The sequence below is a fragment of the Coniophora puteana genome (assembly GCF_000271625.1).
Source record: "Coniophora puteana RWD-64-598 SS2 unplaced genomic scaffold CONPUscaffold_1, whole genome shotgun sequence".
In the NCBI taxonomy this organism is placed as follows: domain Eukaryota; kingdom Fungi; phylum Basidiomycota; class Agaricomycetes; order Boletales; family Coniophoraceae; genus Coniophora; species Coniophora puteana.
The window spans coordinates 1,205,964-1,226,934 of NW_006913053.1; the positions used below are offsets into that span (position 1 = coordinate 1,205,964).

The 20,971-nt window shown below is 52.3% G+C and overlaps 9 protein-coding genes across 9 annotated transcripts; 6 read left to right on the top strand and 3 right to left on the bottom strand.

The window, feature by feature from the left end:
- Positions 1-1,431: 1,431 nt before the first annotated feature.
- Positions 1,432-2,371, top strand: CONPUDRAFT_45003 (HCP-like protein; the record flags this gene model as incomplete). The annotated part of the gene is made up of 4 exons (XM_007764296.1): positions 1,432-1,941; positions 1,992-2,075; positions 2,132-2,257; positions 2,309-2,371. The coding sequence occupies 4 exons, from the start codon at positions 1,432-1,434 to the stop codon at positions 2,369-2,371; spliced, it is 783 nt and encodes a 260-aa protein (XP_007762486.1).
- A 178-nt stretch (positions 2,372-2,549) lies between these two features.
- On the bottom strand, positions 2,550-3,024 carry CONPUDRAFT_148373 (uncharacterized protein; the record flags this gene model as incomplete). Its single annotated transcript, XM_007764963.1, has 2 exons — positions 2,550-2,845; positions 3,000-3,024. The coding sequence occupies 2 exons, from the start codon at positions 3,022-3,024 to the stop codon at positions 2,550-2,552; spliced, it is 321 nt and encodes a 106-aa protein (XP_007763153.1).
- A 28-nt stretch (positions 3,025-3,052) lies between these two features.
- On the top strand, positions 3,053-4,314 carry CONPUDRAFT_114447 (glycosyltransferase family 2 protein; the record flags this gene model as incomplete). Its single annotated transcript, XM_007764964.1, has 7 exons — positions 3,053-3,204; positions 3,293-3,392; positions 3,444-3,478; positions 3,533-3,608; positions 3,661-3,686; positions 3,741-3,935; positions 3,992-4,314. The coding sequence occupies 7 exons, from the start codon at positions 3,053-3,055 to the stop codon at positions 4,209-4,211; spliced, it is 804 nt and encodes a 267-aa protein (XP_007763154.1). The 3' UTR covers positions 4,212-4,314.
- Positions 4,315-4,687: 373 nt separating this feature from the next.
- On the bottom strand, positions 4,688-6,325 carry CONPUDRAFT_94608 (uncharacterized protein; the record flags this gene model as incomplete). The annotated part of the gene is made up of 4 exons (XM_007764965.1): positions 4,688-5,540; positions 5,598-5,798; positions 5,852-5,998; positions 6,058-6,325. The coding sequence occupies 4 exons, from the start codon at positions 6,323-6,325 to the stop codon at positions 5,407-5,409; spliced, it is 750 nt and encodes a 249-aa protein (XP_007763155.1). The 3' UTR covers positions 4,688-5,406.
- A 360-nt stretch (positions 6,326-6,685) lies between these two features.
- CONPUDRAFT_46220 (kinase-like protein) lies at positions 6,686-8,472 on the top strand (the record flags this gene model as incomplete). Its single annotated transcript, XM_007764388.1, has 6 exons — positions 6,686-6,797; positions 6,858-7,171; positions 7,226-7,483; positions 7,536-7,634; positions 7,690-8,045; positions 8,106-8,472. The coding sequence occupies 6 exons, from the start codon at positions 6,686-6,688 to the stop codon at positions 8,470-8,472; spliced, it is 1,506 nt and encodes a 501-aa protein (XP_007762578.1).
- A 170-nt stretch (positions 8,473-8,642) lies between these two features.
- On the bottom strand, positions 8,643-11,146 carry CONPUDRAFT_114460 (PRP3-domain-containing protein). The gene is made up of 9 exons (XM_007764966.1): positions 11,039-11,146; positions 10,980-10,986; positions 10,866-10,898; positions 10,550-10,813; positions 10,330-10,500; positions 9,764-10,273; positions 9,611-9,707; positions 9,340-9,553; positions 8,643-9,278 (listed from the first exon to the last, which is right to left on the bottom strand). Exons 1-9 carry the CDS (start codon positions 11,095-11,097, stop codon positions 8,759-8,761), a joined length of 1,875 nt encoding a protein of 624 aa, XP_007763156.1. The 5' UTR covers positions 11,098-11,146; the 3' UTR covers positions 8,643-8,758.
- A 121-nt stretch (positions 11,147-11,267) lies between these two features.
- On the top strand, positions 11,268-12,198 carry CONPUDRAFT_114464 (uncharacterized protein). The gene is made up of 4 exons (XM_007764967.1): positions 11,268-11,651; positions 11,718-11,773; positions 11,823-11,890; positions 11,949-12,198. The coding sequence occupies exons 1-4, from the start codon at positions 11,274-11,276 to the stop codon at positions 12,104-12,106; spliced, it is 660 nt and encodes a 219-aa protein (XP_007763157.1). The 5' UTR covers positions 11,268-11,273; the 3' UTR covers positions 12,107-12,198.
- A 1,331-nt stretch (positions 12,199-13,529) lies between these two features.
- Positions 13,530-16,728, top strand: CONPUDRAFT_68841 (glycoside hydrolase family 51 protein; the record flags this gene model as incomplete). Its single annotated transcript, XM_007764476.1, has 23 exons — positions 13,530-13,647; positions 13,699-13,715; positions 13,780-13,788; positions 13,898-13,925; positions 13,984-14,019; positions 14,071-14,232; positions 14,285-14,664; positions 14,692-14,794; positions 14,846-14,879; positions 14,931-15,004; positions 15,051-15,121; positions 15,175-15,214; positions 15,270-15,337; positions 15,402-15,480; positions 15,538-15,621; positions 15,676-15,716; positions 15,769-15,877; positions 15,930-16,015; positions 16,076-16,102; positions 16,164-16,186; positions 16,238-16,280; positions 16,338-16,445; positions 16,504-16,728. The coding sequence occupies 23 exons, from the start codon at positions 13,530-13,532 to the stop codon at positions 16,726-16,728; spliced, it is 1,965 nt and encodes a 654-aa protein (XP_007762666.1).
- Positions 16,729-18,999: 2,271 nt separating this feature from the next.
- Positions 19,000-19,938, top strand: CONPUDRAFT_68842 (uncharacterized protein; the record flags this gene model as incomplete). Its single annotated transcript, XM_007764477.1, has 4 exons — positions 19,000-19,032; positions 19,090-19,185; positions 19,234-19,411; positions 19,472-19,938. The coding sequence occupies 4 exons, from the start codon at positions 19,000-19,002 to the stop codon at positions 19,936-19,938; spliced, it is 774 nt and encodes a 257-aa protein (XP_007762667.1).
- Positions 19,939-20,971: the final 1,033 nt, after the last annotated feature.

A 20,971-nucleotide genomic window follows, 5' to 3' on the forward strand; every position in this document is an offset into this window, starting at 1 on the left:
ATTATAATAATAGTGGGGTATGACTGCGAACGGAAGAATGGATATGCTTGATCCTCGCCCGCACGGTCCACACGGTCTCGTTTTCACTCTGGAGTTCCAGGAAGTCGACTCGGACGCGAGAACAAGAAGATGGCAACACAAGCAGCACACATGGCAGACGCGGGTCCGAGCAGTTTCCAGCTTCGGCAGGCCTCGCCCCTAGAGACTCTGGTGAGACGCACGTCACGGAAACAGCTGATACAGAGACGGGATGAAAGAGCAGAGGCAAGCCTCGCAGCGACTGAAAGACAAGATAATCTTGTCAACCCGTACGATGCATACGGGGGCATCAACGATGGAGGGTGGGCGTCTCAGCCGGCGTCGCGGGTGGCGGAGAAGCGACCTGTCGCATCTTCCAGTCACGGTGAAGGTCAGACCGGTCATGCGCCAAGGTCAAAACCAGCTGCGCTTGACGGTGCGGGCTACCATGCACCACCCGTTCCCCCGGAGCCTGAGGATCCCTACACGCCCATCCTCCACTCTCGCTTCCCCGGCTCACAGTCCACCGCCAACACCGCGTTCCTCCTAAATAACAACTTTAACAACAGTCGCTCCTTCTTGACCTTCGCAGACGACCAGGAGGATCTCCCCGAGCCCGACGCCACCCGCTCGCACCGCGACGACGCTAGTGTCTACTCCAACCTCGACGATCCTAACTGGCGTGCATCTAACTTTTCTCAGGCTACCACAGAGGGTCTCAGCGCACTCTCTGCACATCTTGCTACTCGGTTTGAGCCGGTTCAGGACCCTATACCCGAAGAGCAGCCACAGCGGCGACCTAGTCCGCCCCCAATGCACGCACGCTCGTCCCCCGTCCCTACTGTCGTAGTTTCCTCTCCTGACATTCTACCTGGCCCACCACATCCTTTACAATTTCCACCATCTCTTCAGCCTTCTTTCAGCTCTCGAACTCCTGTAGCTAATGTACATGCACCGGTCACAAATGGCCGAGCTCCTATCGCGGCCAACCAGCCCCGTTTCAACTACTCTCGGCCTGGACGGCCACCTATAATTTCCTCTGACGAGCAGAAACGGCAGGTGCTTGAACGCAATGCTCAGAGAGCAAACTCGCCGTATGCCGAGAACAGCTTCACTTCATCACCCGCATCCGCATCACCCTATTCTGCCAGGCCAGAGTACTTTGATTCTCCACCACGGGCTGCGCCTGCACCGTATTCGCCGTCCACTCGATCAGTATCACCACGCTCGCCATCGCCTCAGGGATCGCACCAGTGGAAACGCAATGTCCCTCAGGCTCCGCCTCCCCCCGCCCATGCGCCCCCGCAGGCTCCGCCGCCCAGGGCATCCCCACAGCAGCAGGCGATGTACAGCTCGTCTTACCTCAAGCCGCCCTCGCCCATGTCGCCTGCGACACCTTCCACGTCGTCCAGCATGGCGTCGTCCACGGCCACATCGCAGATTGTGATTCCGAAGCACCCGCCGTCGTTCCGCGCGGACTCACCGACGAGTCTGTACTCGAACTCGTACTCGTTTTACCAGCTCGACGAGGGCGGCGGGAATCGGTCATCGCCGAGCTCGAGCGGGACGCGCGTCGATAGGCACCGGTCGTCGCCGCTTGCGTCGCCGGCCGGGGGGACGTTCCCCCGATCTGGGAGCGGGACGCCGAACGGCGAGCCGCAGAGTGCGCTCGAGTTTTTGCAGCTGGGGATTCAGGCGCACGAGGGGAATAAGTTGAGGGATTCGGCGGTGTATTTTGAGCAGAGCGCGACGGTGCAGGGCGGGTGTGGGGTGGGGATGCTTATGTGGGGGCTGGCGCTGAGGCATGGGTGGGGGTGTCAGAAGAATGAGAAGGTGGGGTTTAAGTGGTTGACGAAGGCGGCGGAGAGTGCGGTGGGGGATTTGGAGAGTGCGCGGGAGGGGCTGGATATTAGGGTGGTCAAGGTTGGTGGTTTAAGCGATTGTTTCGTTTGCGTGGGCTGATGGGTTTTTAGACTGAGCTGGTGTTGGCTATTTATGAGGTCGGACAGTGTTTCTTCCAGGGATGGGGTGTGACCAAGGACCAGAAGATGGCAGTGGTGAGTCTTGGTCCTTTTGTCTGATTTGTCTGGGGTTTTTGTTAATTTATACGCAGAGCTACTATCGAGTTGCTGCCAACCTTGGTGACGCCGACGCGCAGCAAGACCTGGCGTTTTGTCTTGCAAACGGAAAGGGCTGCAAGAAGGACAAGAAGGAGGCTGCAAAGTGGTATCGAGCAGCGGTGAGCATCCCGACATTTTCTTAACGATTTGGAGCTTATGAAGCGCCGTAGGTTGCTCAAGGAGCGAGCGATGTCGGGCTGGCGTGGATATACAAGCCAAAGTACAGCAGCTAATCTTGGAACAATACCCCTACTTTTTTGTGTGCATTCATTCTGATATGGAGGTCCGGTACCGTATATACTATAGCGGATTATTTGTGCTACAACACTACTCTGGAATTAACGATTGGATTATATCAGGTTCTTTGGGATACCCACTTACATGAAGTCTGGTGTGATATGATGGAGATCATTATATGTACAGCGCGCCCATCTCGCCGCTGGGCGGGATCCCGTTGCCCGTTCGCGACGTCTTGCGGAGGGGTGCTTCAACCTGCATGATGAGCCGCCACGGAATCATAACCTGCCCGACGAAGCGGCCGTTGGGGTTCGCGTTCGCGGTCGGGTGCACGCGGTACTCCTCCGTGTTGACGAGGAGGACGTTGAGCAGCTGGTCGGTGCCGACGAATGTGCCGATGAAGACGCGTCCGTCGGAGGTGACGATGCGTAGCATTTCTTTGAGGAGCTTTTTGAGCTCGTTTATGGGCTCTGAGTGTGAGTGGTGCGTTGAGCCATGGCTGGAGGCTGGACTCGAGGATGTCGATGAGCTCGGAATAGCCCCTAGGTCTGGGGTGGACGAAGCCATGGACTGAGTGCGTGACGTATGCGTGACCAGTAATGCAACGCGTGACGTGTCACGCACCACGTCCCGCGGGTGTGATGTGCATAAAGCGGTTAACGCTTCAGCCTCGTTACATGAACCCGTACTCCAGCGAGGCCGCACTCAGCATGCAGGGCCGGTTCGACTCGAGGGACACGCACAAGTATTCGGTTATTCTGCCGACGTACAACGAGCGCAAGAATTTGCCGATTATTGTGTATTTGCTGGCGAAGGAGTTTGAGGCAAAGTGAGTGTGCTGTTGACTTGATGTTGCGGGGCGTTCGTTGTGCGCGCCGGGATTTTGGGCTGGCGTTGAGCTTACCGCTAGGATGTAGTCAGCTTGAATGGGAGATTATTGTTGTTGATGATGCGAGCCCGGACGGGACGCAGGAGGTTGCGCTGCAGCTCGCGAATGTGTATGGAGAGGACAAGATCGTGAGTGGTTGGTTGTTTTCGTGATATTCTGTGAATTGACGCGTTTTCTAGGTGCTCAAGCCCCGGGCGGGCAAGCTTGGTCTTGGGTGAGTAGATTGTGGTTGGCGTGTAGTTCGAGAGGCTGATTTGGTACGCCATAGGACTGCCTATGTCCATGGACTCAACTTCTGCAGTGGCGACTTTGTGATCATTATGGACGCGGACTTTTCGCATCATGTAAGTTTGGTTTACTGGTGTCCTATCCTTGTACTAACGCGAGATCTTTCAGCCCAAATTCATCCCCCAATTTATCAGGTGTGTGTCGTAGGATTGCATCAACGTACGGGGTAGGCCCTGACACGAAGACAGACTGCAACAGGCACATAACCTGGACATTGTGACTGGAACTCGTTACCGCTCAACTTCGTCGCCTTCACTCCCCGATGTTACCCCTGGTGGCGTGCACGGATGGGACCTGAAGCGGAAGTTCGTCTCGCGAGGGGCTAATTATCTTGCCGACACGGCATTGAGTCCTGGAGTGAGCGATCTGACTGGAAGTTTCAGGTGCGTTCGCTCGAGTTCTTTCACTCAAGCTTTGTAATGAGTGCCGTCTGTTGTAGATTGTACCGGATACCTGTGCTGAAGCACATTATCTCTGAGACTGTCTCGAAGGGTTATGTGTTTCAGATGGAGATGATGGTGCGGGCAAAGGCGCTAGGATACACGGTCGGGGAGGTGCCGATCACGTTCGTGGACCGTATCTTTGGCGAGAGCAAGCTGGGGGCGGACGAGATTGTGGGGTATTTGAAAGGGGTCTGGCTGCTGTTCACGACGGTGTAGTAGATGATGTCATTGCCCCTCTTGGTCAGCTTGTCGTTTGTGGCACTGCACCCCCTCTTACAGTAATTAATATTTATATTCTCTCTCCAACGTCCATCTTGTTTCTCCCCAGTCACCATCCAGAACAAACGATGAGTCTTTTACAGGGCGTTCTCAAGTCAAACACCGCCGATGCGCTCAGCCGCTCGGGCCTCAGTCCCCCAGGATCCACTGCTGACCTCCGCGATGATTCAGATGATGAGCTCATCAACGTTGTAAGTACACCTTAATTTATTCTCTTTGTGCGTGGCTTACGCATCACTGGAGATGTCAATGCCAGGCACCCCAGCTCGCTCCCGCGCACCGTCAAGACCTTCGTCAAGGCCACAGTCTCCAACACGGCGGGGCTTCGGTGCCCGGTTGACGCCCACATCCAGCACTCCATCGTCAGATCCACTCAAGGCCCTGCCGACTACGGTCAATCAGATGATATTCAGACATCTCTCGATACGGGATCTTGCTCGCTGCGCGAGGGTCTCGAGAAAATGGTACAAAAGCCAGTCGATCAACTACAGTATGTAACAGGCGTCCTTTCGCTCGTGGTTCTGACTCACAAAACTGTTGCTCCTGTTTTGCTTAGTCTGGTTCCAGCATTATAGAAAGGAGCATTTCCATGATGACGATTTGCCGCCGGGCAAGTGGACGAGGCGGGAGTCCAAGCAGAATTGGGTAAGTTGTGATTGGTGCACTGCGGTGTTCCGGTGTCCCGGATCCGCTCCGCAACGGATGCTGATACTTTTGCAGATAAATATGTATCACCAGTCCATCGTCAACCGGTCGCCGCCGTCCAGCCCGCCACCCTCGCGCTCTCGTGGCTCGGGCCGGTCGTCGCCCACATCGTCGGGCTATTATACGCCGAAAGATTACAACGAGGAGAAGTGGAGGCAGGAGGAGGTGGCGGCGACGCGCCCGGGCAAGGTGGAGATGCGGGAGATGTACAAGGAGCTGGGAGGACGCAAGTCGAGGAATAAGACTAAGCTGGGCAGCGCGGGTGGAATCAGAGACAAGACGGGGTGGGACGAGCCAAGTGACGATACGTGGTGAGAGTCGTTGAAGAATGCACGTTTGCTATGTCTGCGAAATGATAAATGAAAGCGGGTTTGAAGGTGCACGTTTAGTACCATAAACATAGAGTATGTTCCGTTTAATGCATGAGCTATTGAGCGTCGTCTTGGTAAAGTGAGAGGAAGGATTGTCGCATTTGTCGGATGAAGCGGAATATGTTCCTCGTCTCATTGAGTTCGGTGAGCAAGATGGGAAGGTCGGGTAGTGAAGGTGTCGTTGTCGGGACTTGGCAGATAAAGTCCAATGTTAGCATTTCTTGTATGGAGGGTGGAACAGACTCACCTTTATAGGATTGTGAGGATACGTCGAGTACAAAGTCGCAAATCCTCTGGGGATTTGCGGGGTCCAAGTGCGCGAATCGGATGAGCAGCCGGTCGGTTTCGATGCCTGTAATTGTGCACCCGAGGACCATTTCACAGGCTGCGAGCTCTGGAGTGGTGCTTGAGGCGTAGGACTCGAGAGTTCGGCGTTCTTCCTCCTTCTCTGGGGAGGAATTTAGTATCCTCTAACGACGTTATATTACAGGAAAGGCGTACCTCGACGGACCACCTCTGTGGCAGAACGGTATTGTTGAATTTCGGTGTCGAATGAGGCGCATTTCTCGCGGATAGAGGCCAGCTGGCGTTTCAGAGCTGCGATGGACTGCTCGGACTCGCGCTTCTCGTCCTGCTCCTTGTTCATCACTGGCCGACTCAGTACAGCTCCGATTCGCGTGTACGAAGCGAAGACGGGGGTGACTTACCAGCGAGCAGCTCAATCTCGCGCAGCTTGCATTGGTTTGTGTCGGCCTCGACGGCCTGGGCGCGTTCGAGGATGCGTTTCTTGTCGGAGGCCTGCGCGTTGCGGTGTTTGCTGATTTCTGTTATTGCGCGGTTGGTGTAGTTGGTGACTGCGCGCACGAAGTTGTTGGTGGAGACATCGAAGGCTTGGAGGCGGAGGTCGATTTGGGGGTTCGGGTCGGCGAGGATGGAGGCGAGGTCGATGTGGGCTGGTCGGATGGCTGTTGGCATTGTGTTGGTGGTTGTAGTTATGCAAGAGAATGTCAAGTTGATGAGCGCGTTATTAGTTCACGTGATCGTATCATTTAATATTATCATTGGCGCCCGATTAGCGATTACTAGTTAGTATGTAAGTAGCTGACCGATTTCCATGTAGCCCAGATCGCTCCTTGATTCAGCCCATCGCCTCCTCGTACATCCTCCCCACCCCTCCAGGACAGGCCGAGCACAATGGCAGGCCTCCCCACACCGTCCAAGGGCGACCACCCGCTCTTGCGTGATATACACATGGATACAGCCAAGCACACATCCGGTATACCCGAGTACTATATGAACACCGCCAAGGACGACGAGTGGCGGGATGATGTCGCCATGATCACCACCAGAAACACGACAACGACAAAGGGCCACGGGTTCAAGGGCTGGGAGCGCGAGCTGCTCCAGAGCTCAGAGGTCAAGCGCAAGGCCACTGTTGCGCAGCTGTGTGCGTGTACTGTCCCTCTGACGTAAACTTTAGGCTAAATAGTTTTTGGGTCATGTATAGATTTCTTGGACTATTATTTCCAGCTGCTCGGGTACATTTCGGCGCGCAAGGACCGGCGCACCAAGTTTGACGAGGACACGGCGGCGCGCCATATCAGCTCGTCCGAGTTTAACAAGGAGTTCAAGTCGTACTGCGGCAGAGAGCGTGTGTTGCTCCGCAAGCGGCGTGCCAAGCTGCGCCTCGACCAGTTTCATATCATCGCGCAGGTCGGTCAGGGTGGGTATGGTGAGGTGTATCTGGCGCGTAAGCGCGAGACGGGTGAGGTGTGTGCGCTGAAGAAGATGAAGAAGCGGACGCTCTCCAAGATGGACGAGGTCAGGAACTTTGACTTTGTTTCGTTCTGGTTTGACAGGCTGATGTCTGGCTAGGTCCGTCATGTCCTGGTAGAGCGCGACATTCTTACGGCGACCAAGACTCCATGGCTCGTTCGGCTCCTGTATGCGTTCCAGGACTATGAGCACGTGTACCTAGCCATGGAGTATGTCCCTGGAGGCGATTTCCGAACGTTGTTGAACAACTCTGGAGTCTTGAAGGAGGAGCATGCGAGGTTCTACATTTGTGAGATGTTCGTATGTGTCAACGAGCTGCACAAGCTGGGGTATATCCATCGTGATCTCAAGCCCGAGGTGGGTTTCCAATTTTTGATGCATCATTGATTGTCTCAATGCTGTCCTCCAGAACTTCCTTGTTGATGCCAGCGGACACGTCAAGTTGACCGATTTCGGCCTTGCCACTGGTGCTCTCAACCCAAGAAGGATAGAGTCGATGAAGGTCAAGGTGAGCACGGATGTTTCACGCACTTAGCTTTCGCGATGCTTATTCCCGCTGGTAGCTAGACAAGGTGAAAGACAACCAGGTGATCATCCGGTCGACACTTGAGCGACGCTCGCTCTACCGCTCGATACGGAACGAGGACCCGCGGTACGCTGACTCGATCGTCGGCTCGCCCGACTACATGGCGCCCGAGGTGCTGCGCGGGAAGCCGTACACGTACTCGGTCGACTACTGGTCGCTCGGCTGCATCTTCTTTGAGTTTCTCGCGGGCTTCCCGCCGTTCAGCGGCGGCACGCCCGAAGAAACGTGGACGAATCTCAAGAACTGGACTAAGGTGCTGCGCAGGCCCGAGTACGATAAGCCGGAGGACTTGATCTTTAATCTTTCGGACGTGGCTTGGGATGCGGTTACGAGGTAATATCTCTTGAAGGATATTGCGCAGACGTGATAATCTGATGATGAATGTGCTCGCAGGCTGATCGCGCACGCGAGCGCGCGCTTCTCGACGCTCTCGCAGGTGATGAACCACCCCTTCTTCGAGGGCGTCTTCTGGCAGGACATGCGGGCTGGGCACGCGCCCTTCGTGCCTGCGCTCGATTCCGAGATCGACACGGGCTACTACGACGATTTCACGTCGCCCGAGGACATGGCCAAGTATGCGGAGGTCAAGGAGAAGCAGCGGAATGTGGACAAGGTCAGGGAGAAGGATGATCCCCAGGCGAGGGGTGTGTGGGTCGGCTTTACGTTTGGCAAGAACGGGCCGGGGGTGAAGATGCTGGATGGGATGGGGCATGGGCATGGGCATGGTGGGGACGGGGCGGCGTTGGCGACTATATTTTAGACTATTACTTGCTCATGTTTTGTTATTGGATCGAGGATGTGGCAGGTGGACGGTTTCTCGCTGATCTGTCGGTCCTAATGGTTTCTTCTAATGGCTCCCCTTACGAATTTTCTTGATACCGCTACATCGACCGTTTACACTAGTACCATATCATTTCTGGACGCAATGGATGACATTATGACTATTGCATGCCCATCTTCACTAAGGCTAGCTATAAGACTGAGCAAACTAGAATCACCCTCGCGAACATTATGCAGCGGAAGGTATTGTCCACAGGTACGTCAACCTAGTACATCTCCTCATCCTCCGGACGCCAGTTCTTCGCCATATCCCAGTATCCCGCCAGGCGCGAGCCGAGCGCCTCCTTCGCGCCAGCGTCCGTACCGCATGCGCGAGGCCGGAACTGGTGAAACGCACGCTCGCGCACGGGGCCCTCCCACACCATGTAGCACGCGTTGTCCACCAACGAGGCGCTCGCGTCCTCTGCCTCGCCCTTGCCCTCGCCCTCGTCCTTTGCCTTGCCCTTGGCGTCGTCTGCTGCAGGAGGCACATCAGCGCTGGCATCGCCGTCCTCGTCTGAAGCGTCGCCTTCGTCGATCTCGGCTTCGCCGCCGCGGGGCCGGGCGGCCTCGGTCCATGCCATGCGGTTCAGCATGAGTTTCTTGTAGCGGCGGAGGAACTTGGTGGCGCCTTCGACGTAGACGAGCGCGAAGGAGGGTCCGAATAGGCAGATGCCGGTGAGGCCGAGCTGTTCTGCGTTTTTGCGGACTTTGAAGCGGTGCGCCGGGTCAGAGAGGTTTTTGACTCTGTAGTTGGGGGACGTGGATGAGTGAGGGGGAAGGGAGGTGGGGAAGGGGGAATACGCACTTGAATACGGCGGCGGCGATGCCTTTCTTTTCCTCGTCGGCGCGCTTCTGCTCGATCTTTTCGCGGCGCTGGTCGTCTGTGAGCTTGCGCTCCGCGTTGGCTTTCTCGTGCGTGTGCCTGCGCATTGCGACTTCGCGGCGGACGCGGGCTTCGACGCGCGTTGGGTCTTGCACCGCATCGGAAGTAAGCACGCGCATGAGGTTGCTGAGGCGGACTGTTAAAGCAAAAGCATTAGTCCATAGAATACGCTGAGGTAGGTGTTTGGACCCACCCTTGGGCGCGTCAGGCGGGATGAGACCCATACGAACGCGGTCGCGTTTGTCCTGGAGTTCTGCCTGTCGCCGTTGCTTACGCATCTTCTTTTGCTCCTGTTGTTCAAAGTCAGATTATAACTGTTATTGAAAATATGACGTGCGCAACTCACCTGCTTCGTAAGCTTCAGTGGCTTGAGAGCCAGCTGACTCTTGTCAGCAGGGGCAGGAATAGGGATGGGATGCTGGACGTAAAGCGTGATGGGCGAATCGTCGCGCCTGATATTGAGCGCAGCCATCCCAAGTTCGATGTCCTCGTACTTCTTGTTCGGGAGCAGAGCCACGTCCCACCACTCTGCCTCGGGCGGCGGCGCACGCTTGATGTGCGTCTCGAGTGTCTCGAACTCGGCGTCGAGGCCAGCACGTTTGGCGTTCTCGGCGATGCGCGCCTTGAGCGCTTCGAGCTGCTGCTCCTGGCGGAGCTGGTTACCCATTGAGACGTATTTGCCCTTGGGATTGAACCGGAAGTTACGCGCATTGCGCTCCTTGGGGGCGCCTTCGAATCCGCTGGCTTCTTTGGCGGCGGCGACGCTTGAGCCTGCGGCGTAGGGGTTGGCTTTGTCCTCTTGGATGGGGGTAGGCGTAGGTGCTGGGGGCGGTGTTGGGGCGTTTCGGATGTTTGCCTGTGTAAAGCGTGAGACGCTGGGAGACAGCAGGGCAAGTGGGCTAGCAGACGTACTTTGATTGAGGCAAACTTCGGTTGCATGGGCTTATATCGGTCCTTCTTAGACTGAGGCGCAGAAGGAGTAGTGTCGAGAAGGAGTGGGTGGGCGGTCATCTTGAGGCCTGCACCTTGCTGAACGGGCTCAGCGGGCTTGCGGACATTCCTCTTACTGAGCTGTGGCATCGACTGAAGGAAAAATCAATACCGACGACAGGAAGTAGACGGGACCACATACCATGTAAGGGTTATCCTTGACAGCGAGTTTTGCCTGTGCCTCTGATACACGACGCTGCGCCTCTGCAACTCGTCTGGCAAGGTCACCGGAACTTGGCGCGGGCGAGCCAGAATGAGAGTCCCCTGGACCCGGGGAAGGCGTCGAGGGCGTAAACGGCGCAGAGACAGATGCTGAGGCAGGGAGTCTAGCAGCCGGGCCGCCTTTCATGGCAGCAACCTTGGCCAAGACCTCTGCACGCTTGCGGGCGATCTCATCTACTGACAACTAGAACATTTGTTGAGCCCAGAGAAGAAAGGGTGCGAAATAGTATACTTACACTAGAGGTAGAGGATGAGCCATTTGGGGAGGTCTGTTGGGGGATGAAAAGGGTTATAGCGACGTCAGAAAACCAAACGGTGAATTCACCTTGAAGGACAGGGAAAGCACTCACGTTGTCACTGCGAGAAGAGGAGTAAGCATACATCCCAATGTGGAGATACAATAGCAAACCTTTTGAGTTTCTTGGCTACAGAAGACTCGCCGTTTGGATCTACAGGTCGCTTGTTCATGTCTTTGTCGCTGGTCGTGGCGGCGAGCTAAAGGGAGTGGACGTTGGTGGACGACGACAACAGTCAAGCTTGAGCCAGAGCGCGACTCTGGGTGCTAAGGTAGGACCCCGGTTGCCGCTGCCAATGACCGAGGTCGCGTCGTCGCTCCGGGGTCCCCCGCTTTCCTCTGTCCGACCATGTTTTCGCTCGCGAGCCTGCGCTCGTCTTTGTTGCGCTCGACGTCCACGACATCTTCCACCGCTCCTTCTGGTATCAAAGTCGGCGCTTTCAATGCTGCGAACGCCCTCGGGGCGCGTTTTGCGGGTCAGCTCGCTCCGAAGCATGTTCTCTATGCAAAGCGTCACAAAGGACGCGTGCCAGTCCCAATAGGCGGTTCGATCAAGGGTACTACTCTAGCTTACGGAGAATGGGGAATTCGCATCAAGGGGCATGGTGTACGCCTCACGGCCAAGCAACTGTCGACGGCTCAGGATGTCATCAAGCGTAAAATTAAGGCTATAAAGGGCTCAAAGTGCTTCATGAGGGTCTTCCCCGACATCCCAGTCTGCATCAAGGTCTGTGACTATTTACTGAGCTATACATATGCAAAGTGAGTGCTGACTAAAGTGCTCAAACTATAGGGCAGTGAAACGCGTATGGGCAAGGGTAAGGGCACGTTCGAGTATTGGGCGACGTGGTATGTTATTACTACAGTCAGTCGTCGGTTTTAGTAACCCTTGCTACAGGGTACCTACCGGCCGTGTCATCTTTGAGGTTGGCGGAGTGCCTATCCGTGAGGAGATCGCACGTGAAGGTGTGCTCCTAAACCGTCTGGTCAACCTAACCCGCTCATGTACTTCCCTCTTTTCTAGCCTTGCGCCAGGCATCGGACAAGCTCCCCACAAAGATGGAGTTCATCGCTCGTCAAACTCCCCCACGCCTTGGTCGTCTGCTCATTACTCCCGAAACTCCCATTGTTCCACCCTCGTCTGCTGTCAAACGGACTGTAGAAACACCTCAACCAGCATAGACTTTACCGAGTTCCTCTTAGTGATATAATATCAATGTTCGCACTCATCTTCCCTCAGGGCAAGATAGTCAACAGAAGTTTTTACTGTCGCCCACATTAATCAGACTCCTGTGATTGGAGGCAAAGGGCATCGCCGTATGCCAACCCAGAAAAGCTCATACATCCCTCTGCCTACTAGATGCCTACTTTTTCCCTTCTTACGTGGGCGTGCTGACCTTCGCCAAGCAAGACGCGATGTTACCGGTGGCTCCCTGGTGCCCCGGTCCGCTTCCCCAACCTCGACCTCCGAGGGAACGGTCAACTTCTTTCCATCCATTTAGTGTCTTTTAGATCACTAGCTTTCAGGAACTCAGAGGCCTGGGCGTGGCCTTCGTTTTTATCGGCTCTGGAAATCTGACTGCGAAACTCGGATCACGAGAAGCGCGCGACCCAGCATTCCTGCGGAAGGGGGGCTATACACCTTTGGCATACAAATTCTCGCCAGGTTCTATCGTTAGAGAAGTGACCCTATTGCCTTAGAGCCACTAACCGACTCATCGCACATAGCTTAGATCTACCACAAGGGCTGGATCCCAATTCACTCAGAGAACTTATGCCCTTGCGATCTGTTCGAGTTTAGCTGATCGCAAAGACTTGTCTTGGGTGTCTCTTGTCCACACTGTCGTCGGACCCGCAACAGCATTTATTTCTCCCTCCGTTTATTCTCACTGTCTTCAGTCTCTCGATCGGCGCCCTTCAAAGGTACTGCATTTTACCGCCATTGAATCACTCTCACTGTGAGATTTCCTCTCCTTGAATCGCTAATTAAAGTACAAGCACGATTGAAATCCCATTTATGTCGGGAGCAAGAACTTTTCCGCGGAGCGGTCCAGGATGTAGATGCGGTCAACCGGCGTTCACTTGATGGGGTGTCGTCATTCTACTCACTGCACGTGCTTGGTAGGATCCCACCATTATTACCTCTTTCAACCTATCGTCCAGTTTCTTGTGCGTGCCATCGCCTTGCGCGGTGGATTACCTGCTGCCCCCTACTGACTGCACACGCAACCCGATCATCGTCTTCCTCAGCCCTTGCTGAATGATAGGATTTTCCGGACTGGCAACCACCCGTGATCCCACATTCGTTCACGGGACTCTAATTGCCGTTTGGGCGCACAGATCCTACTGAGCTTACACACGCCCCCACGAGCGCCGTTATGCATGAGACTGCGCAGGTCATGTGTGCGCGAACCGCGTGCGGCTCAGGGAAGAAATGTATTTCCTCATTGTCGTAGCAGCTGGGACGTACGTCAGAGGATCTGGGGCGGTATTTTCGGGAGGTGCGCGGGGAAGCCTCCCGGACCGTAAAACGGCACTTTGCAGTATAAATTGGTGCGCTTTATACATTGTCGATGGTTCCCTCACGCTCTCCATCGGACAAAACATGCTCCAAGGACGCGTTGGACGTGCTGCTGCCTTGCTAGGTGCTGCTACTGCGGCACTGGCTGCAACGACCGTTGTGGTCAACGGCACGGCAAGTCATGCTATCCCTTCTACGCTTTGTACGTCAATTCCATCCGAGGGTTATTTTTACCATGCTAACGTACTTCCAGATGGACAGATGTTTGAGGTTCGCAACATAGACATTGATTTCTAGTCAGCGCTGATCTCCATTGCAATATTCACTTCCTCAGGATATCAATGTAAGCTGTTCCTTGCCTTAACTTTGCACAAACATCGGGCTTATAGTGTGTGTAGCATGTAGGTTTCATTAGCTGAGATTTTGACGCATATGACCTCACGACGAAAAAGGGCGGAGATGGTGGTTTGTACGCCGAGTGTACGTGCTCGATAGAGTTCCTTCACTTGATCGTCATAATTAGACTATCCCGCTCTAGTGCTGCAGAACCGTGCTTTCCAGCAAGTAACGCCTGGTAAAGCACTTACACTCAATTGTTTTTAACATCTTATACCAATATTTGCAGGCGATGCAACCGCATTGTATGCATGGGCTGCTGTCAACGGAGGAAACATCACTGTCATTGCCGATTCTGACCCGGTGTCATCTGCGCTGCCGAACTCTTTACAGCTGACCATCCCATCGGGCGCATCTGGTTCAGTCGGATTTGGAAACGAAGGCTACTATGGTGAGCTCGAGTTCTCTGAAGTAGTGAACGAGCTTTTGCTGATGCTGTATAGGTATCAACGTCAATTCCTCTTGGACGTACAACGCTTCCTTCTACTATCGCTTCCCCGAGGCGTCTGACTTCAGCGGTGACGCCACTGTCGCACTTCAAAGCGCATCCGGCGAGGTCTATGCGTCCGCGCAGATCCCTATCAGCGGCTCCCAGACGACGTGGACGCAGGTTTACGCGCAACTTACACCGAGCACGTCACCGTCGAGCACCGCAAATAACTTCACCGTCACGTTCAACTCGTCCGCTGCTGGCAACACGATCAACTTTGCTATGTTTTCGCTCTTCCCACCCACGTTCAAGAACAGGGCGAACGGTATGAGAATCGATGTTGCCGAGGCACGCTATATCGCGTTGCTCACGCTTCAAATATTACTCATGCGCGTTTAATAGGCGCTGTATTCCATGAAGCCTTCGTTCTTCCGCCTTCCCGGAGGCAACAACCTTGAGGGTCAGAGTGCCGCCACTCGATGGATCTGGAACAACACTGTCGGGGCTCTAGTCGACAGACCTGGTACGCCATCAGGGTCCCTCCTTCATATCATAGACTGACGAAGCCATTCAGGTCGTGTCGGTGACTGGGGCTACATCAACACTGAGTAAGTATGCGTCTTCAAAGGAAGCGTTCACGGCAGCTGACGTTGTTCTAGTGGCCTGGGCCTCTTGGAGTACTTGTATTGGTGCGAGGATATGGAGATGGAGCCGTTCATGGCCGTTTGGGCTGGTGAGCGCCGGCCTCGTCATTCTCTGCCAGGCTCATGATGTTGTAGGCTATTCACTCGACGGCACATCCCTTCCCGAGGACGAGCTCGCGCCGTACATCCAAGCAGCCATTGATCAGGTTGGTACGGGTCTCTTTTTGCCATATTACGTTGCTCATGTAATCGTGAACAGATCAACTTTGTGATTGGTGATCCCTCTGATAGTTCAGCAGGTGAGCCTACTTTGCATACATGTGAATGTGTTGCTCAAATTATGGGCCTCTGTAGCTGCCCTTCGCGCGTCTCTTGGGCGTGAAGAGCCTTTCTCACTTACATATGTGGAAGTCGGAAACGAGGTCAGTTGACTGCAATCTATGACCAACCAAACGTGTTCCGGTTCAGCTGACCTGAGTTTTCTAGGACTTCTTTGCATCAGAGTCGTACATTTACCGCTGGCGAGACTTTGCGGGAAACCTCACCGCCGCGTTCCCCCAGCTCAGTAAGTATCTCGATCGTGTTGTCTTGGTTCAGGGTCTCAGTATTTGGTGACTTGTAGAGTTCATTGCGACCGCCTACCCGTTCAATCCCATCCTCGATCCCACACCGCAGCAGTATGACAACCACGTCTATCAAACTCCTGGTTTGTTTTTCTTCGCCTCGGTTCCATAGGCTTGATATCTGACGAGCACTTTAGACTGGTTCGCCGAGAACTCATTCTACTATGACGACTTTGAGGTACCTTCGTCAATTATCTAACGCGAATAGGCAGACCTGACACCAATATCAGCGCAATGGCACATACTACTTCCAAGGAGAGTATGCTGTGACTTCCACCAATGCCAGCGACTTGTACGGAACTACCGCCGACGGCCGCTTGATGTACCCTACTATTCAGGGTGCGTAGGGATGAAATCATTGTCTCATCACGTCTAAAATGTGTTTCTGTAGGCAGTATCGGCGAGGCTGCGTATATGACTGGGTTTGAGCGCAATGCAGACATTGTGTTTGCTGCATCATATGCACCTTTGTTGATGGTAAGTGCACTCAATGGATCCTCTATCCAGAAGTAGTGTTCGCTGAGACGACTTCTCCAGAACGTCGCCGATGGCGCATACCAGTGGGTAAGCACACAAAACTTCTGCCACACCGCAGACCGATTGATTAGCCCATCCCTCAACCCAGACACCTAACCTGGTTGAGTTCGAGTATGTAGCCTAATACAGTTGGTGGTTCACTTGGCTTATGTGCATTCCTAGCGCCGCCAATGCTTACAAGTCAACGAGCTTCTACGTCCAGCAGGTGTGCCTATAGCAATCCATCTCGTAGCAATGTATGGCCTGACATATGCAACCACAGCTCTTCAGTCTCAACCGCGGCACCGAATACTTGCCTAGTACGCTGCCCGATCCGAGTGGCACTGTCTTCTGGAGTGTGACAAGCGACTCCAGTACGCTCGCCATCAAGGTATGTCTTTACCAGCCACTACGTTTATTACACGTAATTAAATTGGCGCCATTGTCAGCTCGTCAACTATGCGAACACAACAGAGGATGTGACTTTCCAGCTTCCGTTTGCCGTTTCGTCATCTGCGACTGTCACAGTTCTAACTGGTGACCCAACTGCGAGCAACACACCGACAAACCCGAACCTCGTCACGCCTACAACGACTGCCGTGACTATTGCACAGGCGTTCAACTACACTGCACCGGCGTACAGCCTTAGCGTGCTCAATATTGAATTGTCCTGAGCATGTTGTTGGACTTACTTTAGAGACCGGCTGCAGAGTATTTCATGTCAGCAGAGAATGGCATCGGGTTATATGACTGTTAGGTCACTAGTCACTACCTAAGCCACTATACACAAACACACACCTAGCTGTACATTAGCACACTTTTGTGTATATAACCACATGTGAACGTGAACTTTAACATGTTAGGAACTGATGGTTCAGGTCCATCGCGTCATGACTCACGGTTGGCGCCACCGACAGAGGTACAAACAACACGGCCAGAGCTTTATTCTAATTCTGAGTCCACAGGGAGTTTGAACTTAGAATTGGAATGAGGTCGGACTGTAAATTATCATTGGGGGCATTAGACAATGATTCTGGCCAAAACATGCAACAAAAGATGCCAGAAACATTTACTATATTTGAACCATTGTTTCTCACCCAAAATAAGGATAAAATCAATCAAATATACAGTGGGAAAATCATGCAAAAATAAAAGAGAAAAACATTCAACATGTTTTGCAAAATATCTTACTGACGTTTGCGTTCGGCCTTGCCGACGCAAAATTAAAAATCGAAAAATACCGACTATGGCAGTAAGCCATAAAAATCAATTTTTAACAATGATAAAGCACAAAAAACCTCAACTTCTCTACCGTAGGTCCCCTTGCACATCATTTGGATGTGTATCGCAGGTTTCACAAATGCCCGCCCTACACTATGGTGTCCAAGACCGCGTCGAGAAGTGTGCAGGCGCAGGTCATTGCCGGACCTGCAAATAGGCTTGGCGTGCGCACGTTTGGTGCACCTGTGGAGCATCTATTTTTATTTTTATTTTTCGCGTTGGCAAGGCCAAACGCAAACGTCAGTAACTTGTTTGCATGTTGGCCAAAGGCTGTTTTACACCTGTTTTCCTGCTAAACACATGGCAAAAGCATGATATCTGTTTTGAAGTAACTGACACCAAAATCACGGTAAAAACAAGTAGGATAAATTGATCAATCTGTAAGTGTGAATAATTTGGCAATTTGAGTGGTTGAAATGCTGTCAATTGGTCCTTGGTATGTTGATCAAGTTGATCAAGTTAATGTGGTGATTGTGAGAACTGATTAATCTGGTCAATTTGATCATTTGTATCTTGTATGAAGTATTAGCAAGGTATTACCTTGTGTTGCAATAGCACATTCTAGTGGATAAAGTACTACTTCATGTACTACATCCTTAACAGAGAATTGACTGCAAAATACTAGGTAGTACCCATAAAAATCAAGGTACTACCTGATAATACCATGGTATTACCTTTACCAACAGAAAAATGCTTTGATGGCTTATGGTACTTTCTTTAAAATGGCAGTAATGTTTGAAAAGCTTTATGATTACTACCACAGTCTGACTTCAAGGTACTACCTGTGGCTGGGGTGGGAATGGGGGCAAAAGCTGATGCAAAAGCAGTACCAAGAGAAGTACTACCCTAAGTAATACCACAGTTCTGCTCAAAAGTGCTATCAATTCTGTGTAAAAGTACTACCATTGCTCTCCTAAAAAGTAGTATCACAAGTGCTACTACCAACATTTTATATCACATTTTCATCCAAAAGTACTGCTACTGATGTGGAGAAAATATTACCAAGGTCATACTTAAAAGCAGTACTGCAAGTACTACTATAGTTTACTGGACATTCAATTTGAAAACTAGCAGCTAGAGTGCAACTGTGTACATGACTGCATTTATATCACTAGCTGCCTAACAGCCCACATAGATAAATCAACTTCCTCGTAAGGCTGTGTCCTAGCTCAGTCACACATGATGGTGTCATCACGTGCAGCTTCTCTTCTACACTAGTTGTTAGCATCTACGTATGTATACAGACTTAATGCACCATCAATTGTGCTAGCCCCTAGTTGTGCACCACTTGTAATCCTCTCCAGCTACGGTCACTGACATCTTGAGGTGAGAATGGTCATTTGAGGGACACAGAGGATGGCTGGCCATTTGATTCATTGCAAGGCAACTGGCTGGTGCTCTTGTTGCTTGCATGGGTGCAGCAAACATCCATTTGGCTGGACACCTCAGCAACCAAGGACCGTGTTACGACACAGCCAGGTTGACACTCTTGGATGCCAACAAAGCTGCATGTAATGCTCTCAAGGGATGGTGGCGGTCAGAACTACAATCAAGAAACATACGGAGCAGAAGATTTACTAGAGTTTGCAGTACCAGAGGACATTGAAGACTGGGGAGCAGAGCAGGAAGAGGACAAGGAAGAGTAGAGAGGAGCAAATGAGAACATGGCTGAGAACCACACTGAGGAGGTGGTGCAGGTGCGTGGTATCACAGTGCATGATAATAAACTGAGTCCACTCACACTGATTATGTAGCAGCACAACCACTTAGAGTGGGAGGTGTTGCTACAGCAGCAGCATGACACAACACTTGACTACCATGACGAAGGTGATCTGAGTGAGGACAATGATGTATTTTGACATTTCATGCATGCTAGGACCCCACCACCTGATTCTGAGGCTAGCAAAGAGGAGGAAGAGCAGGGTGAGAAACAAGAGGTAAACCCAGAGCATCAAGACTACCTTGAGGAGGCTCTACATGTTCCCATTGACAACACATTCAACTTCTCTCAAGAAGATGAGCTCGAGTTCTATCAAAACAAACTACCCCAAGTGTTTCAAGACCACCCAGAAATTTGTAACACCTACATTTGAGCCTTCATTCTAATTGTCTGTCATGGGGCCACACATAGTGCAGTTCACAATGTGCTTGAAGGTCTGTGGTTCACCATCAGTCAAGCAGCTGCCAAACATTCTGAAGATGAATACCCAGGTCTCAACAACTTCATTCATACAGTACCAATAGTTCTCAAACAACTTGGTCTCACAATGAATGACTTCATTGTCTACCTCTGCATATGTAATGTCTGTTGGGTAGTACACCATCCATTCACAATATCCGATCTCACATTGCCAGGCTGCACTGTCAACAACTGTCTGGGTGTCATATACAGAGAGAAAAGGCTAGCTAATGGTCAGCTCAAACACACACCTGTCAAAACAGTTCCATATATTCCCCTTGAATGTGCAATCCAACTGCTCCTGCTTCGACCTGGGAAGTGGGAGCAGCTGCAGCACTGGAGAGGTCCAGGCAATCAACTAGGACCTTGTCTGCCATCTATTGCTACAGGATACAATGTGTTCCAGACCCTCACACACCCATGACCAACATATATGATGGATGGGGGTGGCAGGCTATACAGGCAGGACTGCAGAGCCAACACGGCAGGGCATTTAGTATAGAAGATGTGGACGTGCACGAGCTCAACCAGTGGTTTGTTTTGTTGCTGTGTGGACTTGTAATATAGTTCAGTTCCAATCCACTAATTGTGACTGCCACTCAACAGGTGCCTTCTACGCTGTCCTCTGCAACAACCCTTGAAACATACAATATCTCACTGAAGAAACTATGCTGCTAATGGTTTTACCCGGTCCTCACAAGCCAATGTTAGCACAACTAAATAACCTAATGGACCTCTTTGTCAACAGCATGCTTTAGCTATCCAGTCGTGTTGACTTCAAGATATTCAACAACAAATTACTCGAGCTTGTACATGCTAGTCTCTGGATGAGTTGCTCGGATCTTCCTTCAAGTCACAAAATGACAGCTATCAAAGTCACTCCTCCAAGTTGTTCATGTGCTCTCTCTGCAAAACCACGTCATTCTCACTTGCACACCCATCAGGGTTTGACCCAGCTGTATTCGAGTCTCAAGAGGGGTGGCAACACCTCAAGTACTCATTTTGCGCTCGAGACTCCAACAAACAGGCTGATCAGATCATCCAAGAACACTGAGGCATCTCATGGACTCCCCTCACTTATATAGCAGGATGGACACCTGGGAGGAGTGCTTCCATAGATTTCATGCATTGCATGTATCTCAGTGAGTATTTGCATGATTTCACGTCTGCAGTCCCACAATCTTATTGTCAAAAGCTATGATCAAACATATCACCAAGGTTATCATCAACAGTCGCGGCCTCCTCAATTCCACGCACAATGTCAATCCTTCTAAGTGTCTCAAAGGTTTTTCCAAGATTTGGTCTGGCTGCATGAAGTGACACGCATGCCTCCATTGGTCAGTCATTCATATTTTAGGCACTACAATTGCACCCAACAAGAGATAGCACCCCATCATCATGGCAACTGGCCTTAATTAGGCTGTTGCTCCACCCGGGTCATGTCTCCCCTGTTAGGC

What these genes read in the sequence shown, in the direction of transcription:
- CONPUDRAFT_114460 (XM_007764966.1), bottom strand. Translation starts at nt 11,097, where the DNA reads ATGAACAAGCGACCTGTAGATCCAAACGGCGAGTCTTCTGTAGCCAAG. An exon ending in CCCGCCTGACGCGCCCAAGG is followed by an intron (nt 9,554 to 9,610) that starts GTGGGTCCAAAC and finishes TTGCTTTAACAG; the next exon opens with TCCGCCTCAGCAACCTCATG. An exon ending in ATCGCCGCCGCCGTATTCAA is followed by an intron (nt 9,279 to 9,339) that starts GTGCGTATTCCC and finishes CCCCAACTACAG; the next exon opens with AGTCAAAAACCTCTCTGACC.
- CONPUDRAFT_114464 (XM_007764967.1), top strand. Translation starts at nt 11,274, where the DNA reads ATGTTTTCGCTCGCGAGCCTGCGCTCGTCTTTGTTGCGCTCGACGTCC. An exon ending in ACATCCCAGTCTGCATCAAG is followed by an intron (nt 11,652 to 11,717) that starts GTCTGTGACTAT and finishes CTCAAACTATAG; the next exon opens with GGCAGTGAAACGCGTATGGG. An exon ending in TGAGGAGATCGCACGTGAAG is followed by an intron (nt 11,891 to 11,948) that starts GTGTGCTCCTAA and finishes CCTCTTTTCTAG; the next exon opens with CCTTGCGCCAGGCATCGGAC.